This window comes from Oculina patagonica, chromosome 6 (genome assembly GCF_052425735.1).
Source record: "Oculina patagonica isolate OP01 chromosome 6, crgOcupat, whole genome shotgun sequence".
In the NCBI taxonomy this organism is placed as follows: domain Eukaryota; kingdom Metazoa; phylum Cnidaria; class Anthozoa; order Scleractinia; family Oculinidae; genus Oculina; species Oculina patagonica.
This window is the reverse complement of record NC_135763.1, coordinates 6,234,714-6,254,386: the sequence shown is the minus strand read 5'-3', so window position 1 is coordinate 6,254,386 and position 19,673 is coordinate 6,234,714. Positions and strand designations below refer to the sequence as shown.

The 19,673-nt window shown below is 38.0% G+C and overlaps 1 protein-coding gene across 1 annotated transcript in view; it reads right to left on the bottom strand.

Annotated features, from left to right (window-relative positions):
- Nucleotides 1-19,673, bottom strand: part of LOC144656582 (uncharacterized) — a 432,902-nt gene that overhangs the window by 403,901 nt on the left and 9,328 nt on the right. Inside the window, exons 4-9 of the mRNA XM_078516801.1 lie at nt 19,364-19,597; nt 18,333-18,462; nt 17,623-17,694; nt 11,448-11,519; nt 10,929-11,000; nt 10,645-10,716 (exon numbers count right to left, since the gene is read on the bottom strand). Coding sequence (XP_078372927.1) covers nt 10,645-10,716; nt 10,929-11,000; nt 11,448-11,519; nt 17,623-17,694; nt 18,333-18,462; nt 19,364-19,597 — 652 coding nt within the window. The remainder of the gene's footprint in view (nt 1-10,644; nt 10,717-10,928; nt 11,001-11,447; nt 11,520-17,622; nt 17,695-18,332; nt 18,463-19,363; nt 19,598-19,673) is intronic.

The window sequence follows — 19,673 nt, the reverse complement described above, 5'->3', positions numbered from 1 at the left end:
TGACTCACTTGCTCACGCGAAGCTTCCCACTTTCGGACCTTATCCATCGCAGCCTCTAGCGTAATATTATTCACCTCGAGTAATTTCTTCTTCAGTTCAACATCGGGGAGCTTTTCGATCAGATGATCTGACAAATTTTTTACCAAAGCTGCGCCAAAATTACAGTGACGAGCTTGTTTCCGTAAACGAACCATAAATTTATCAGCGGTCTCCCCCTTGGTCAACGCAAGTTGTCGAAAAACCACAGGTCGCCCAGACGTTGTATTCGATTTAGGTGATTATAAGACAATGTATGAATATACTTTGAAAATTGCTCGAAATAGAACTTGTATTGAAGATTTGAATAAAAATGTATTACCTTATGTTTATCATGCGTTATTTTGACATTTCTGTGCTTCTGGAGTGGGTTTAAAGCCGTTTAGACAAGTTTTTCTTTCCGACGTTGCTTCCCCTAAAGAGAAACGAAAGGCAGGTGACCTAGTTCGCCAACGGTTCGCACTCGAAGCTCCTTAAATACCACAAAAATTGTCGAATCTCACCAAAATTGCTTCAATACAGCCGTCGATAATTCTTCTTTCGATTTCCTTCGCTTAAGGTTCCAAAGTTTATTTTAACCGCCCGAGAAACGCTCGTGTTCGAGCGCTGGGTTTCCACTTTTGCTTTGTCTGAATGCGTGAAAAGTTATCTTGGGCACAAGATTCAAAAATTTAGCTAAGCGACCGCGCCATGGCGACAACGTCGGAAAGAAAAACTCGTCTAAACGGCTTTAAACCCACTCCAGAGGCACAGAAATGTCAAAATAACGCATGATAAACATAAGGTAAGAAATTTTTATTCAAATCTTTCATACAAGTACTATTTCGAGCAATTTTCAAAGTATTCTCATACATTGTCTTATAATTACCTAAATCGAATACAACGCCTGGGCGGCTGTGGAAAAAACATGGACTTCGTCCACGGCGCGAAAGTGAGCATCAAGAGGGTCTGGATGGGGTTAACTGACAACTGACAAATGGCCAAAATTTTAACTGACAACTGACAAATCGCCTAAAATCTAACTGACAACTGACATTTGTAGTGGCTTTTACTGACAACTGACAACTGACCAAACTGTCCTAAATAACCCACATGAGCATCGTTAATCCTAAAAAACCCGTTGTAAATAACACTCTTTGACTCTTTTCGTCAAACAAATGTACGTTTTATACGAATCTCAGCAGCGGGACGCTAGGGTTTCATATTTCGTTAATGATTCACTGTATGACCCATGTACATCAGGGTCATATTACCAGCTACGATCTCAAAGTTACGCTGAACACGCGCCAGTTTATGCAATGGCCGCCAATGCTGGCGTTGTAAAAGCTATTGTAAGCTTTTACAGAGTTGACTCGAACTCGGCTTTCGATCGATTTAGAAGCCGTATTCCGATAAATGATGTAAATACAGTTCATGCGCTCAAAAAGCACCTTGTGGCATTCCTTGGCCTCAAAGATTTAACTAGAAAATGCGGCCTTGGTGACTTTGACATCAAGCTTTTCCGAATGGCACCGAATGAGAGTGGGAAAAGCGACAACTTCGCCATCACCACAGACGACCAGTGGAAGCTCGAACTACCAAGCTTACTGGATAGCACAGGAAGCGAAATGAACAGTATGTATTATAAGTGCATTTGTATTTTGTATTGATATAAATATGAATTATGCCAGTTAGTCCAGAAATCCTACCAGGTACGACTACGTGTTTCTTGTTCCGATTTTGGTTGCAATGTACGATGTGTTTGATACTTAATTATTTCTCTTGGCGTTATATATGTTATAATTACTGTGGCACTGTGTATATAAAACTAAATTTTGAAACGTTGCGGCAATGTGAACCACCGAGCGCGTTTGTTTCAGGTAGAAATCTGGTTATAATGCATGTACATGTCACATTTCAGTCGTATCAGTTGACCATTATGTAATTCAAGGGTTAAAACAGTGGCTAAAAATAGCGGTAATTCACAGCTAAAAACAAAATGTTACTGAAAACACTTCGCACTGCAAATGTAATACCAATCCATTAGAAATACCAATTCACTAATGATTATCATAACTCTCAGGGTCAATTCCTTGGATTATCGACACTTTTTCATGCTGACTCAAATATCATCGTCCCTGCTGCATGTCCCCTCAGTGTGAACAACGCATGATTTTGTCGCTGCTTCATATTGCTGCAACATGTCCCTGCGTCTTGACCCCACGTGTGCGGAGACCTTTATACATTATTTTTGAGTATAATGCACATTTTTTATTACAGACCAGTACAGGTTTTCATACTTCCACCGTGGAAACTCGGCTTTATTAGAAGCCAGCTTTTTCAATCGAGAAAATACGATACTCGCGGTTTTACTCAAATTCTCAAGATATTTTATTTTGCTCCGTAAACTCTTCTTGATATTTATTAAGGTCTATTAAGTATAAAGTGTTGAAGATAAATAGGTAGATTTAGACTGATATAGGTGATCATCGGTAGGCAAGTTAACGCTTAAATTTTTATCTCAGGTTGTAATGCAATTGCAATGGTTTTAACTCCAAATCTGAGAAACAATAGTTCTTTAAGTAAGAATCTTGAATTAACGATATACTTTACGTTATATGTGCCAATCGAGCTAGCTTTTGGGTCAGAAGTAAATAATTTAGTTACACGGTTAATTATTAACAGTCAAGTAACAGACAACTGACAAATGGCCTAAAATTTAACTGACAACTGACAAATCGCCTAAAATTTAACTGACAACTGACATTTGTACCCCCCCATCCAGTCCCTCCATCAAGCGTACGAAGACACACTACATACTCGTTACCCTCCTCGGCATTGATCGGTCCTGAATCCGGAACGACTTCGAAAATATCTTGGACTTCCATGCCCGCTAAATGAAGTAATTGAGCTTTCTTTCGAGAGGCGTTCGTAATTCCTTTGCCATCGATGTAATATTGGTAAAATCGCTTCCACTGTCGCCACCGTTTGGCGACCTGAAAGGAAGAACCGGTTAAATCTTAGGGCGACAACGCTCGTTCCACTGAGTGCGACATCCTCGTCGCCAATTTTTAGTGTTCAAAGGCCACAAAGGCTTACAGCTGCTTTTAAAGCAGAACACACGCCCGTACACACAGTACATGCTTTCCCGCTCACTACACACTCTTCGCATCCCGGATGTACTCTTATGAGTAACCGCTGGGCTACATGTAATACACTACTACAGCCTCCCACTGCCACCCACTCCAAATGACCCCTTTTTCGCCAAATTTAGGGTATTCCTCGACAGTCTTTTATCATCCATGCAAATACCGAGAGATTGGGAAGCAGAGACATGTTCGTAACGCCTAACTTAAAGTCACGAGAATAGCCAAAGTTGGCAACGTTATAATCAGAAGCAGTACTTTCAAATTTAGTTTTTGAGGCGATTAAAACTAATTTATTTGATATGAGCTAGTTTTAAATATTCTCATTATAACAATTTTTACCATTTTGTAATTTAAAAAAAATTCGGCCAGCCAGAGAAACAGACAAGACGGGTTAACAAGAACAACGTAAAATACCAGTAAACGAAGCATTAACCTTCAGTTAATCAGTTTAGTTTATGGAACGAGAATTGGTACGTTCAAAGTCAAAAAGTCAGTCGGTTTTATATTCGGCATAAACATTAGAGTTCAAGCTCAATAAGTAAGTAAGTAAGTAATTTGCCTTTATTTAAAAACACGATTTGGATAAAAGCTTACAGCTTGTGGGGTCTTGTAAATTAAAAGTATTAAAAGTTAAAAATATTTACAATTAATTAGGCTATTTACATTTGTATTTGATTTTAAAATTCATTTATAGTCTGCCCTTTTAGTTTTGCAAAAAGTTGTATTTTAATATTTTGATCATTATCCAGTTTGTAGCAGTTCTAAACAGGTTAAACTGTTGTTACCAATGATTGGGCATTTGTTTGGTACCATTATTGTAGGAGCAACTGTAAAGGGTTTGCAGTACTGATCCATCAAAGTATAAGAGATGGAAAGTGCTGGAAACCGTTGATAGCCTCCTTAATTAAATACTTGTCAGATGCATGTACTTACAACCCATTTAGACTTGATAGGTTCTCAAATATTCCTTCAGGCAGCACTTCTATTTTATTGTGTCTAAGCAACCTGCGAAAAACAAAATCACATATTGTACGATTACAGTAAGACAGATCGACCCTTATATGCCACACCTTTAAGATGATTAAAAGTATCGACCCCTCGAACGAAGCTACCCACCAGAAGTAATGAAAGGAAAACACTGTTAAATGTGACAGTAACAATGGTTGTTACTTTCAAAACTTTACGGCCGTTTGCCCTTAAATTAATCCGTAATCAGTAATCGAGCGAAAGCTGGATAAGCAAATTATATACAGTGATATATTGTCATATTTGCATCAAGCCACCAATAATAATTATTGTCACCAATTGTAATTATTATGTGGCCCACGACAGTTAAAACTTAAATTATTTGTTATGAGCCACTTTTAAGAAGTTTTCTGTAATTCAGCAACATTTTGACTGACAGACACACACACACACAGACAGTCGGACAAACAGGCAAACAGACAGTCAGACAGACTAGACAGACAGACAGACAGGCAGGCAGGCATGCAGCAGCCAGGGAGTTGGACAGAAAAAAAAAAACAGGCAAGCAGACATACAGGGTGATATACCTCCAGTCTGACAAAGGCATCCCCTTTTCGTAATAGCCTCCTGTATAGTAATCCCCACCCACATCACCAAGAGTAAGTGTAGTTATTTTCGCTGAGATGCCTGTGTACCCAGTCCCTCTTGCGTCAGGAACACGAGTGATGAAAGGACTCCTTAGGCTATCTTTGAACTTCTTTGTATTGTTTAGGGTTAAAGTGAATCGTGCTGTTAAGTCTGTTGTATATTAACTGCATCGAAGCTGAAATATGGTTCGAACTGTCAAAAATCTGATATATATGAACATTTCCTTGTATAGTAACTGATTGCGTGTTTTGGCAAAAAACTGTCAAAGTGAAGTTGGGATCACCACCTTACTCGACCTGTTTGCTGTACCTGTAAAATTTCTACCGTTATAAGCGTTGATCATATTGGACTTTGCTCCTTTGCGATGCAAAATGTGCGGATACTGATGAACTGCTTATCCGTTAAATTTGGTACCAGTTCGAGGTGAATGGCTCGGGTTAAAGATCTTGGTTTGCGCCCGACTCTTAAAGAATAATCCGTACACTGCCGTCGCAGTTACTGTGCCAACAGTATCACCGAAGACATGTAAACAAAAAATGGACTGCTCTTTGGCTGTAGCTAGCCTGCAGGAAATTCTTACTTTATAAATAAGGTATTCCTTGAACTTGCAACACTGTTTTACCAGTTTCTCTATTTCCGTCCCCCGGTAGGTATTGACGCAAACCTCTCTGCGAGTCGATTTGTAGTATAGATCGTCTTACCCAAGCTGTTGGACTTGCCACTTCAAAGAAGCAAAAGCCCTCCAGCCTCATTACTCAGGCTGTGGGCTAGAAAGCTTGCCACTCCAAGAGGTTCAAATACTAATGCCTAACTACTCAGAGTTTCTCTCTAACTAGTTTCCACAGAGCCTTTAGTAAAGATCACGACCATGGTATCTTTCTGCTTGCTCCAAAAATAGTCTCGGTAACTTTGCTTTTTTGGCTTTCACGCACAAATTTTCCTTGTCATATATTTTCCCTTCGTCTCTCAATTGAGCGTTAGCCACCACCACATAAGAGTGGCATGTATGTAGTTTAAACTCCGCTTCTCAATATTCTAAGACTGTAACCTTTTCAAATTATAAATTGCGCCCTGGGCAGTGGTAATTCTTCCACTAACGATCCACAAAATCTTCGTGATATTTGGCTTTCAAGTTTTCTAGCTGTTGCTTTAGAGTTCCACCAAGAAGAAACAGTGGCTGTGTTAAACCTAACAACGGACAAGTAAATATCAAAGCCTAAAACATGTGTGTACCTGCAAGACTAACTGCTAAAAATCGCCACAAAGCGCAACAGCTAGCTTTGAAACGGTTTTGAACCAGCACAATCCAGAGTATGTTTTAGAGTGGAGGCTCAGTCTCCAATCTACAATCGTTTAAGGAGGAACTAGTTTGATATTCCTTAGCTGATGCGTCGAAGATGATTCGTATATTTGTGCTTTCTGCTTTTTTCTCTTGTGCTGCTTCGTAGCGAGTCTTACAAGGGCGGTCTCTGGCACGGTTCACGGGTAAAAAAATAAAAATAAATAACGGAACATGGATATTAAAAATTCATTTTTCAGAATGACGAAAATAAGCAAGTAACGTACAATTTTTTTTTTTTCCCAAAACAAATCACCTCCTACGAAAAAAAAACAACGGCCAAAAAAAAACCCTACCCATTTTTTAAGGGTAAAACCCCTTTCTTCCTAAGCTAAACATTAACTCTCTCCACGATTCCTTCCTCCAGTTGGTCTTGGATTTCATTAATTAATAATTTGTCGCCAATGTTAAGCTCTGTGCTATTGGCGTGCTATGTCTATAAATTTTCATCTTTTTATTCTTTAGTTTTCTTTTTCTTGACATCACTTTTGGCCAATCTCTGAGGGAGCAACAGATTTCGACATTGACCAAGACTACGTTGACATTCTAGAAAGAAACCTGAACAGACTAGAACGCCTTTTTCTGGACGTTTTGCATTCTAATCGACACCGAAACTCCGTAAACGAACATTTACAGAATGACTTCTATTTTGCATAATTCTATTTTGTGCCGCAGGTTTGCAAGTGCTTACTTTATTCTTTCGCTCCTAAACATTTACATTTCCCACAAGTTTAGTTACCTTTGTCTGCATCTTTGGAGACTAATAAGACCCGATTGTACATGCAGTGAAACTGTTTCAAACTACGTCTGACGAAGGCAACAGAACGTTTGCCAAATATTTAGTTTCTGAAAAGTGTTTATAAGATCATTTTTACATTTTTAGATCAGTTTAAAAAAGTTTTTTAGCTAACTTGATAAACACTGATCGCCCAAATAACAAACTCTGACATGTTTTCTGGAAAAGACGCCTAATATTAATTTCATAAGACAAAAACAACAAGGATTAGCTCCAAATTTAATTCCTTGAAAAATCTTCCTGCCGGAAGATTTTTTTAATGCCAAGAACCAAGAGAGTATAAGACAGCGCGCGTACAAAAGCGGCCTACCTTCTGTATGAGTTGACGGCTTTTCTTAAACTTAAGGAACTTGTCATGAATTTAAGCCAAATTTAAAAATGAAAAAAATGGCCACAGAATTAAGTGAAACATAAAATAAACCACTTAACGGATTGCGGTATGGTTCTTTGTCGACATTTTCATAGCGAGTAATTGGCAAAACTAAACCAAGCCGTGACACTAGTCCTTTTAACTTATATTATAATAAGATTGACGAAAAGAACGAAAAATGCTGACAAACGTACAACTCTGCCAAGCTCGTTTGCTTCGTCAATAACCCTGTGGGTAGATATGGAATTTTATTGGATGACAAGTCCCTGAAATAAAAGGAGACAAATTATCGTCAGCACAGGGCAATAAAAATTTTTTAAAAGAGACATGTTGTTACAAAGTAGCGCTTCGTTTGCAACAATATGAAAGAAGATTAACTGTACATGTTAATGAGAGCGCTGCTGTTCTGCTTTCTAGCAATGGTACTTTTAAAAATCTGGTGTAATTGAACAACACTCTTTCAATAATTACCATCCCAAGTTTTGTGCGAAAATGCAAAACTTTGGTAAATTCAGAGGCTAAAAATGCATCTTGGTGTGTTGGACGTCAAGTCAAAATGACCAGATACTATCAAAATATTAAGTAAAAAAATTTGGCAAATGAGGCTTGCGCTGGCAAAGACGAAAGTTCGTCGCTGTTGTCAAATTGGCAAAATATTAATTTTAAATGGTGAATATCCAAACGATCGATTTACTTGATTGAACAAGGTAAAAAGAACAAGTAAAATACGGCCTAAATGTTTTCCAAAAACGGGGGAAAAGGAAAAGGGGAAAACACTCACCCAAAAAAAATTGGCTATTTCACGTTTTATGCATAAAAACTAAAAAAAAATTGTTCTCACTGACTAAAACTGTAAAGAATATCTGGCTTTTCAGTTAAAAATGCTATAACCTTCTTAACACAAATTGAAAAGGGCGTCCAGATGTAAATATTTTTTCTTTTTTTAAAGAAGGCGATAACCCACTAGTGATTCAGAACAGGATTTTGTACATGTCGGGAGTGTACATGTGTTTGTTAGTCGAATTCGGTTTCGAATAGAATGTAACGCTTTTGAAAACAGTCTGATCACAAGAACAACGGCTATAATCTTTACGTCGTCGAAATCGAATTCTCGATTGTTTTGCATGCAACAGAGAGTTCTTGCACCAATAGAAAGTTCTAGCTTGTCAACCGTAAAAACAGCTCTTTTTTGCTCTCTTGTTCTAGATCTTAACGCTCGTGATGTTTGTCTTATATAAACTCTCTCACAGTCTCTGCAGTTAGTTTTATAAACTGCTCCCGTCGATAGATCTTGAGCACACTTTTTAAAGGAGCTACGTCACGAGAATTTTGCAGATTTTTGAACTAAACTGTTCCGAAATTAATTAGTGATAGCGACTTAACCCATGAAAAACATTTTTTGAACATCGATCTCATGGGAGATACAGCCTTAATTTGTAGATAATCATAATCAAACTTCGGCACAAATATCGATCTTTTACGACACGCGAAACTGAAAACTTTGAAAAGTTTAGCCTTACTGAATTTTTCAATTGCAATCCATTTTCATCCTAGCCATCCGCAGCCAAAAATGCTTGTTAAATTCGTTGCTTTAATATAGCAATTTTTAATGAAAATGGACCATTGTGCAACTTTTTGTGTGTGTGCGTGTTCGATTTTGTTCGATTGTCGAAATCAATCGAACTCAATCCAAAGTATAAGTTCGATAAAGTTTGATTAAAATTCATGCCAGGCGATCAGTCCCTAGTCACGCATTTTACAACACGTAGTCTTGTTTTTAAACGTTTACAGAGAATCTTCTGGAAGGAAAAAAAAACACGATTTACAGTCACATTTAACTTGAAATAACAACAGTCATTTCGCAATTCTCATAGAAAAGTCGTTTCACAGTTCACAACAGTGTAACCAAATCACGTTTACGAGAAAAAAAAAATTACACAATTTACGGAAAAAGGGCCTTTCATCGATCATAATAAAACCCTTTACCACTTTACCACTCTCGCACATGTGTGAGTAATATTTTTGACAGACCTTTCCGCGAAAAATGAGGATTCTCAGTTACAACTGAGCAAAAGAACTGTTGATGTTGACCCATGTTGAATATGAAGAAAGCTAATTCTAAATCAAAGTTGTCAAAACATATTGACGTGATGCTGGTCACGTAACAGCGAGTATATATCCCGCCCTGCCTCGTCCCCAGGCGCTGATCGGCCAGATGGTTAAAGTCAGGCGGGAAAGCAGGGAGCGCGAGGGTTGATGCCTCGGCTGTGTCCTTTTTCCCGTCCGCATTAGTCCCACAACGCCAAGCGAACCGTGCACGTCAGTCCCACAACGACAAGCGAACCGTGCACAAAGGAGAAGGACGCCTGGGGACGAGCCAGTAGTCCGCCTGAGTTTAGGCTCGGTTTATACGTCGAATTTCGCGTTTGCCGAATCCAATTCGGGAATTAAGTGTTTGCGAATTTCGACGTTTCAATCGATTAAATACGACTTCTGTCGCATCGTCGACTGGGCCAGTCGAATATTTGACAGAGGTTCGACAGTCGCTTTATACGACGAACTTGACATGTGCCGAATCGAATGCATAAATTAATCAAAATGATTTAAATTATGTTTAACTCACAATTCTTCATTTTTTCCTAAATGCTATGAGCGCATCGACAGAAACAAAATGGCGGAATCGGGTGCGATGTGCAGCTCTTGTTTTTCTCCTACCAAATACACATGTTTAAAACGCGCTTTTCCATTCTGCATCAAGGGCTTGGGTTTTGAAAAATAGCCAATCAAAAACTTTGAAACTATTTGAATTCCCTTTGTCTTCAGAGCCCTTCGTTTCTCATGCCAAGACCCACCGGCTAAGAGACGCGAAAAGGACTATGGTGACGAGAATGAAACTCGCTCATGAATTAACTGCGACTCTTCAAATTCGGGTATTAAATTCGGCAGATGTGAAATGCGAGGTTTATAATGGGCCACCAACTTGTCACTTAGATTTAAAGGTGCGTGCATCTATTTCTTTTCCGTTTTATACATAATATTAAAAGAACAAAATCAAAATTGACTAACAACATATTAAGGACGTTCGCGCTAATTGTATCTGTGCGTCCGACATACCAAGATACATTGTAAGCTTCTGAAGTTACTCAATTTTAGCATTTTCACGTAAAGCTTGGGATGGCAATTAAAAGTTATCATCTCAGACTTTTTAACAAATTGCCGTGCAAATCATTACACCTTGATCCGTTTTATTTTAATCAATGTGTAATAATTCGAGGAGGAATCATTAAACTTTTTATTTACAGGAAAAGATTATTTGAAATTGGCTGGCTTCTACGTTCAAAACGATTTTTGATGTACTTACAGCACTCGCAAAGCCATGAGAGAAGAAAAAATTTCGGCTGTTAAATTCTGAAGTTGATTGTCTTTTACGATTCTAGGAGAAAAACAAACATTCAAACAATCAAAAACCATCCAGATGTTATTTCTGTTTACTTTTCCACGTTTACTTATTGATCCCTGCCTAATCCTAGCGCTAATTGTAATAAATAAGAAAATGAAAGAGAACTGAGTTATCAAAATTGGCTGACTTCTTTGATGTTGGCTGGCTTCTTCGTTAAAAGCGATTGTTAATTTTGACGTACTTACAGCGTTTGCAAGGCCAGGAGAGGTGAGAAGATATCTGCTGTTAAATTCTGAATACGGTTGTTTTGTAAGTTTCTACGAGGAGAAAAAACAAAATACGAACAACAAAATCATCCAGATGTTTTTCTTTTTGTTAATTTTCCACGTTCACGTATATTAATAACACCTGCCTTATCCAGACCTAATAATAAGAAAGTGAAAGAAAACTGAGTTATTTAAAATTACTTAATACTCTTGGTCATTCCAGGAAAGGCAACCTTTGTTCCTGTTTTACCGTATTTGTTTTATTGTGATACTTTGGATTCCTTCACGAATCAGGGAGTAAGGACGTCGTTAAATAAGGCGTACAAATTTCTTGATTTTGTTGTATCTAAATGGCAAATGCAACCACGTACTTAGCATAATTTGCTTGGGGGACAAAACTTAAAGCGTTTATGGAGGCTAAACTTTAAGCGTTAATTTTGGTGAAAGGCGACATTAGGGACTTGCGATTGATGTAGTTACATTTATAAATTAACATACAGCGTATTAAGTCCCTTCAAGTCAGCAAAGGCGTCTAAAGATATACTACTGATTTCATTCAGCTGTAGATCTCTGTTAAAAAATAGAGAAAAAAAACAATGAATAAATCGGAATGAGTCGCAGCAAAAACACGTCTTCTAAAATAAACTTATTGTAGCGGATGCCTTAAATTCGGTTGTTTTTTATGTTACTAAAGTACATAAGATTCGGATTCAGGACTAATTAAATCATGAACGTTATAGTTAATTAAGTTAAATTAATTTTTGCGCAGTATTTCCATTATTGGTAGTATATCGAATAGCGTAAGTATGGCGTAAGAAGTAGTATTTAGAATAATGCAATCCTAAAAGCGAAGCACACCACTTAATTATATTTTTATTATTGTAGAATTTACAATAGTGTTAACTTTCCATTCTGGTTTTTAAGCGAAGCGACAAAAAAAATTATGGTACTGTCTTACGGCACAGCAAAATTTGCTCACCGGACAGTTATCTTTAAGCAGAACAAAATTGATTTACGGCAAAAGAAAACAACTCGCAAAAAAATCACGGCAAGAGAAATTCGACTCTGATCGGTACAGATTTAATCAAGCCTAAAACCGGAGCTCCCCAGTTATTCATTATTTACAGGACTTTACAATAATATATTTAACGTGGTAACTAAGCGTACAAAATATTTAAAGTACGGTGGCCCATAGAATAAATTGAATACCGACTAACGGAAAACAGGTATTCAACTCATGGTAAAAGAAAATTAACTCACCGCAAAAGAAAATCAATCACGGCAAAAGAAAATAAACTTATATATAAAACTCACGCCAAAAAATCAGCTCATGAACCGAGCAAAAGACAATAAACCCGCTCAAAAAAGAAATAAAATTTCGGCAAAAGAAAATTTACTCAACGCAAAAGAGAATCAATTTACGGCAAATGAAGAAAATCAAGTTATGACGAAAGAAAATCATCTCAGGGTAAAACAAACTCAGCTTACAGTAAGAGAAAATCAACTCACGGCAAAAGATAATTACTCTCTGTGAGACAAGAAAATCAACTCACGGCAAAAGAAAATCGCCTCACAACAAACGAAAACTAATGCACAGCAAAGGAAACTCAACGCACGGTAATATAAAATCACTGATTGACGACAAAGGAAAATCTGCGTTATGGCAAAAGACAATGTCTGCGTTATGGCAAATTAACTCAAAGGCAAAAGAAAATCAACTTAAGGCAAAAAAAATCAACTAATCGATTTGCCTCCTCTCCGCATGTCCGTCATTTCTAACGTGTTTTGTCTGATCATGATTGAAACTACCTCGTGAGGTTGTTTCAATCATGATCAGAATTAACATGTTTCGATCATGATTCGCGCAATGCGCAGTCTGATGTGAACACTTTTCATAGCAAAACATGTTTTCATCGCGATCAGACTACTCTTTTTTCGGCCTAGTGTGAACACAGCATTAGTCAGTCTTTAAAATTAACAGAGGGTTTCACTAGTTTAATAGGATGCAAACATATATAATTTTTTATAGGTCCAACCTTTGTCTGTGACGTCACTTAATACGTTTTTGAAATGGGGTAAGGTTGGGTAAGGTTATGCAGCAAAAATTTAAACAAATATTGTTTAACTGTCGAACTGCATAATAGCACTGTATGTCTGCTTTGTAAGCTGCCACTTGTTTTCTTATTTTTTTGGCATTAGAAGGATTAAATTATTTATTATGACACGTGACCTATTCGTTTACTTAAGCAATTCTCATTCAACGAGTACATGAATACAATTATATTTCTTGAAGAACTCTTAGAAACTAAGAGAACTACACACAGAAATGATCAATTGAACTTTACTTTCTGTACCCTATGTCCGACGTCCCCAACCGGTAACATTCGTTTCTGAGTCGCGTGACGTAAATAAAAAGTAAACGTAAAGTTCTTCATGTCAAGAATGTTGATAAGATTGTATCGTCCAAAATTCGAAAAGATCAAACAACGACTTCGGTAATGCTTGCGTCTCAGTAAATGGTTTTAACATGCAGACAACGGTACAAAATGGTATATTCGTAGCGAAACAAAAAGAAAAAGAAAGAAAGAAGAGGACAAAAAAAAATGAAGGAGAAAAAAAAGTTTCCCGATAACGATTCGAACCCACAACTTCCCTTTCTATTTTGAATTACAAGTCCAGAAGCTCATCCATCACACTGTATCGCGACAACATAATTGTTTGGTGGTAATCAGTTATGAACAGCACCATAGCAGGCTCAAGTGAGTTCTGCCAGTACCGAAGTTGTGGCAAACTTTGGCAGGAGTGTTAAAGTGATTTGATTTCGGGTTGAATTAAGTTAATGACAGTTTAAATATATTAGGCTGGTAGTCGAAGTTTACCTCGAATGCAAAAGTGTGGAAAATAAGCTGGAGCTTCCGATGGTTACAAAAGTTGATATTATACGTATCAGTACAAAGATAGTTTTTAAGATACCGGGATTGAACTTAATTATCGGTTCAAAACTTGACTTGTTCTAGGCAAACTTTATGTTTCAAAGTTCTCGGTTTTATATTCTCGTTTCATAGTCACTTTCAGAGTTCAGCGGCTCATAGCCACTTTGATTCGTTTATAATACAACTTTATATTTTGGCTGAACTTTGAGGCATTGTCCTGCTGTAAAAGCAGCAGAGCAATATCCCAGGTTAGTATAATTTCCAGAGGTGAATTCGATTCTGATTGGTCGAGGAGCTCGGACTATGACGCAATATTCACCGCGCTAGGCGGTGAATATTGCATCTAAAGGTTTGGCTACTAAGCCATGCCACGTTTGCCATCCAGGCCAGTGAACATGGCGGCATTTGCTGAATGAAATTTCTCTCATTTAAAAGAAATCACTCCACATCCTGGATATTTGAAACACTGGGAATTTTGCAAATTTCCTACCAAAGCTTTTGTACCGAAAATATTTTCAAGAGATGGTTTTCAAGGCATTAGAATTGATCGTAAACATGGTGGTTTTGGTGATCGCAAACGGCCATGTACTCAGTCAGATCGACTGTCAAAACATTATTTAGTTCTCTTCTCACTGGAGCTAGTGATTTCGAGAGGATTCACACAATTTCTCAGAAGTCACCAACGATCAAACAAAGGTACCGGATATCTATCTTTTTCGTAGTGTTTGTTTTGCTCCGTTGTATTGCTAAAACTTGAGTGTAAATTATGATTTCAATCGATGAATTAAACAGCACTTCTGTTTGTTGTTTTCGTGTTTTCTATTGTTATTTTGCAGTTTTTGATATTCACCTCTGAAAATTATACTAAAACAATTATTCACCTCAGGCTCAGTGATTATTGTTGAATAATCCCCTCGACTTCGTCTCGGAGATTATTCAACAATAATCACTTCGCCTTCGGCGAATAATTGTTAAGTATTGTTCTGGCAGCCTTTGCACGAAAGAGTTAAAATCGTAATAATTTTGTTTTACCCGCCCTCCCTCCATTGGTGAAGGGCAATTTGTAAGCTCCTTGTGGTTCGGTTAAGTCTGCGTAGCTACTTTTGTGTCGGTCTTGCTGCCATCTCATGATATACCCTTGCCTTAATCTTGTCCGATCCAGCCAGTAAGGAAAAATCTGACAATATTCTTATTTTACTCCAACATTATTAGGGGGAATAAAAATACTTAAAATCTTGCTTAAAATCTTGCTTAACCTGCCACATTGCTGCCCCCTCCCCCCCCCCCCCCCTTATCAAGCCACATTGTTGTTTGCGTGCTTTGTTCTTGTCACAACTTCAACTCAGCTTTAACTTTATTTATTAGTTTAAAATACAACTACAAAATACATACAATTAAGATAACGGTGGGTTTGAGTACCTCCCACTTTCCCTGTCACGATTTTAGTTGAGTTATATTCTCGTAGAGTGTCCACATTTTCTTTGTAAAATCAACATGTAAAAACAAAAATGTGCAGAAATCATAGCTCATAAATTCAAATAACCTCTACAAAAAGCGAAAAAAATAAGTGCTTAATGTAAATAACTATTGTGCATGCTTTTTAAAGCATAAAGCATGCACAATAGTTGTGTACATTTTAATGTGCTTAAAAGCACTTATTACTTACTTTTAAGTGCTTAAAAGCATTTACTTTTTTCGCTTTTTGTAGAGGTTATTTGAATTTATGAGCTATGATTTCTGCACATTTTTGTTTTTACATGTTGATTTTACAAAGAAAATGTGAACACTTTACGATGATTTATTGCAATAAATTGTAGACATTTTGCATTCATATTCAGATACTTGGTATTCTTTGTGACATTTTGGTTAGTTAATTTGTGTAGATTTCACTGATATTTTAAGTTCCCCGTTCATTTTAAGTTCTTCGGAACTTACAACACATCTGCAGGCTTTCAACGGATATTCGAGCACCATGGTAAGATAAATTGCATGTTTTAATGTTTTTGAATTAGGTCGTAATGGCTCCTTGACCTTGTGCTATCATAGTTTTGTTCAGTAGTCGCCAGCGTATTTATTTGATTTCCTTTGTTGCGAAGTTTCCTTGTTATGCATCAGTGTGTTTATTTAAATAAATCTTCTATCTAGAAGAGTTTCTTGTCACTATTTTTTTCTGTTAAGTTTCGATTTTTAGCCGTTTTACAATGTTTATGTAAAGAAAATCAATGTGCATTTTGCAGCTTTGTTTTGTTCGCGCTGCCTTGTATGACAGATTATAAATTGAAATATCGCTTAAGGTGGTAGAATGGAGTTTGGCTCGAAAATTAAACATATCAAAACATTCAAGGATTTGAAAGATAACATAGATTTATTCACAATCCCAAGAGATAAGCGCTCCATTCTGGCTATGTGTGGAATAATTAAAGCTTAAAGTCGGTCGCTAGGCCAGCACTTTGCGCCGCTATATTGAATTTATTGTGTGACACATACCAAAAGTTGATTTGAGTCTGGTTGTGCCGTTGAAAAGCTTTGCTACAACTTGGAAGACGCAAGTTCAGATCCGCTGTACCTTTCCTGTGAAAGAGTTAGCAATATATTCTACAAAAGAAGCTAAATGACGATAATTATATCGGACGAACGTGATTTACAAAGCGGCATTGTGTTACACTATCGATCGTTGTGAAATATCAACTATAAGCCGAAATCAGAAATAAACTTAACTTATGTCCTTTGTGTGGTTCCTTGGTGTTTTGGCTCCATTTAATGGCTATATCGTGGTTTATTTCGTTTCTGGGACTCGTGACATAACATTTATACAACACCGCAAGAATTTGCCGCACAGCATGAGATTCCTATCTTCCGCTGTGCTTATTAGCCGAGGTCTCAATTTCACATCGTTGCTATGCATTACGTAATTGTTTACGTCGCCATGTTGAACTTCGTCAAGGGACGAAGAAGATCGTAGATGTTCGGCATTATTCACGCTATAATCGGTCATGTGTTGCCACAAACACTTCGAACAGCGGTTTTCTAAGAAGATTTCAAAATGGCGCCCGATAAATACGATATTGTGATGCGATATCGGCGAGAAACTACCACAATTTAAAGATCTACACCGACCGCACTAAAAGGTATTTTCAGAATAAAGATGTACATTTATCGTATCTGGATTAAATTTGCGTGGTTTGTTGTTGTGGTGTAAAAGAAACTTTTCACGGGAGCCCGGGGCGAAAGGAGTTTTCTTCGAGATGTGAGCGCCACGTAAATCTTTAGCACGTGTTTTTTTTTCTTTTTAACTCGATATCTGAAGAAAGAAGAAACATTCCGCTCCGGGCTCCCGTACGTTTTTTTTCTTTTTCTATAGGGAAATAGACTCCTGCATTTCTTTTTGACTTTCTTATAATTGCAAAGCCGTAAAACGAAAAAAAAATTTTATAAGCCCCAAATTCAGGTGAGGTGTGAAAATTGTCACCTCGGACATCAATTTTTCTGAAGCTTAACTTTTATTGACTTAGCCTGAAATATTTTTACATTTAGCCAGGTTTCTTGATTTGGAGAAATTTCCATCCAAAATGGACCTGTTAAACTCCAGTCTACCACCTTAAAGATTTACAATGGTTTATTTCTTGTTATGTATGATTAAAATAAGTTAATTTCATTCCCTCGCTGCAAAAATTCGTCACTCGTTCGCTGCGCGTTTTCCATACGTCGCTCTTTCTATGACTTAATCTATATAAACTTACAGAACTTTCAGCGCAGCCATATGACGAAATGCGCCCGTGGGAAGATTGCTGATCTTATTCCTTTGTAAAGACCTGTTTCCATTTGAAAATGAGCATGAGAAAGATACAATTTAGTATCCTACGTTTAGTTCACATTTACAATCCTACACCATTTTAACCGTATTGCCATTAATAATCGACCGTTCTTTAAAATTCATTTCCCCCTTTGAGTCATATAATGGCCCCCTTCTTTTCAGAAACCTTAGTGTAAGTTCGTATAAATTTCTAATAAAAGAGGATGCCTAAATACCGAGCCAGAACTCGAGCTCAGGACTCGAGCTCAGGTCTCGAGCTCGGGACTCAAACTTACTCTCCGGTTTGCTTGCGGTTAGCTTTCACTCCGGTTTTCTTGCGGTTAGTTTTCACCAAATATGTGCTAACGCAATATTTGCCACATTTTATGTGACGAGTCGTCTACCCTGAGCAATTTTTCGTATGTGACTGCTTTTATTTGTCACATAAAAGCTAACGCGCCAGCTTCTCAGCAAATATATTTGTCACATAAAAATTGGCCAACTTTCCTCGTCTACACGAGCAAATAATTTTGTCACATAAAAATTGCTCGTATAAACTGGCTTTAAAGGAAGTTTTTGTAGGCAGAAACAAACAGAGACAAACAGACAGACACCGAAACAGAGGAAAACATATTATAAAGAATAGCAAAATCTTACAACTTTGTCGCTGTTGTCGGAAGGCAATTGAATAGGTCAATCGTTGAGCCGATATTCGTGCAACTAAAGTCATTGTTAACTTGGTCTTTTTCATCAACGCTGCCATCGCCAGAGCAAACATTCTCGCAACCTGAAAAACATCCATATATAACAGCGCTAGCATTCGGATTAAAGTGGATTCTCTACTTAAAAATAATGAGGGTTACTATCGCCTAAAAAAACAAGGCAATGTTAAAATAGATGATATTGAGCCTGTGTAACTAAAATATATCAGTTTGTTTCAGTCGTGTGCATTACAACATTATAAGCCATTGTGCACACTTGGCATATTTTTAAATTCCTTCATAGAAACTACCGCACACCACACCACACCTCACCACACCACACTGCGTTACAACACGCTAAACCACAAACTGCCGAGCCGAACCATATTGAACGACATCGCACCCAACCCCACACGCACACACTCACCACACTGCACCGTACCGCGGCAAACAATTCCACACCGCACCACACTCCACTACGCCTTTACCTGCCGCACCTCACCACACCCGTTGCACAGCACAGTACACCACACCACAACACACCTCACCACACCACACTGCGCCACAAGGTTCCGCAGCACACCAAACCACAACAACCATAGCACACCATTCCACATGCACGACGCTCACCGTACCGCACCGCACCACAACTCATGACACACCGCACCGCAACGCACCGCACCATCCCGCAACACAAAAAACCATACCACATCACATCACACCACACCGAAGCACACCACACCACACCGAGCCACACTACCCCAAACTGCACCACACCACACCACACCGTACCGCATTTCACCGCACACGTGCAGCACTCTACAGGACACCGCATCACACCGATCAACACACTATACTGCATCACACTAACCGCACCCTACCGTACAGTGCACAATAGCACACTATTTATAAATTTGTATCATCAAAGGAAGGAGCTCACTTCTGTAAATTTTAGGTATGACTTCTAAAAAAAAGGGAGAGACTCACCCACAAATGTTACTGGGAACTCTTTAGAGTCAGTGCCAGCCTCATTCCTAGCAAAACAGGTGTAGTTGTCTTCCTTGTCTGCTTTTTTCATTACCATTCCAATTCCATTAGCCAAAGATGTAGAGTTCCGAAGCAACGTCATGTTAATGGGTGGAAACCCCTCAGCAGAACACCACACGACATGACTTTGTACTGTCCTCACAAGTGGCCATGGAACAATTATTTTTGTTTTTTCTGCAAGTAAATCGTCACATGTGAAAAAAAACAAGGATCATTAAACAGATACCAAAAGTATAAGAATGTACCCTTC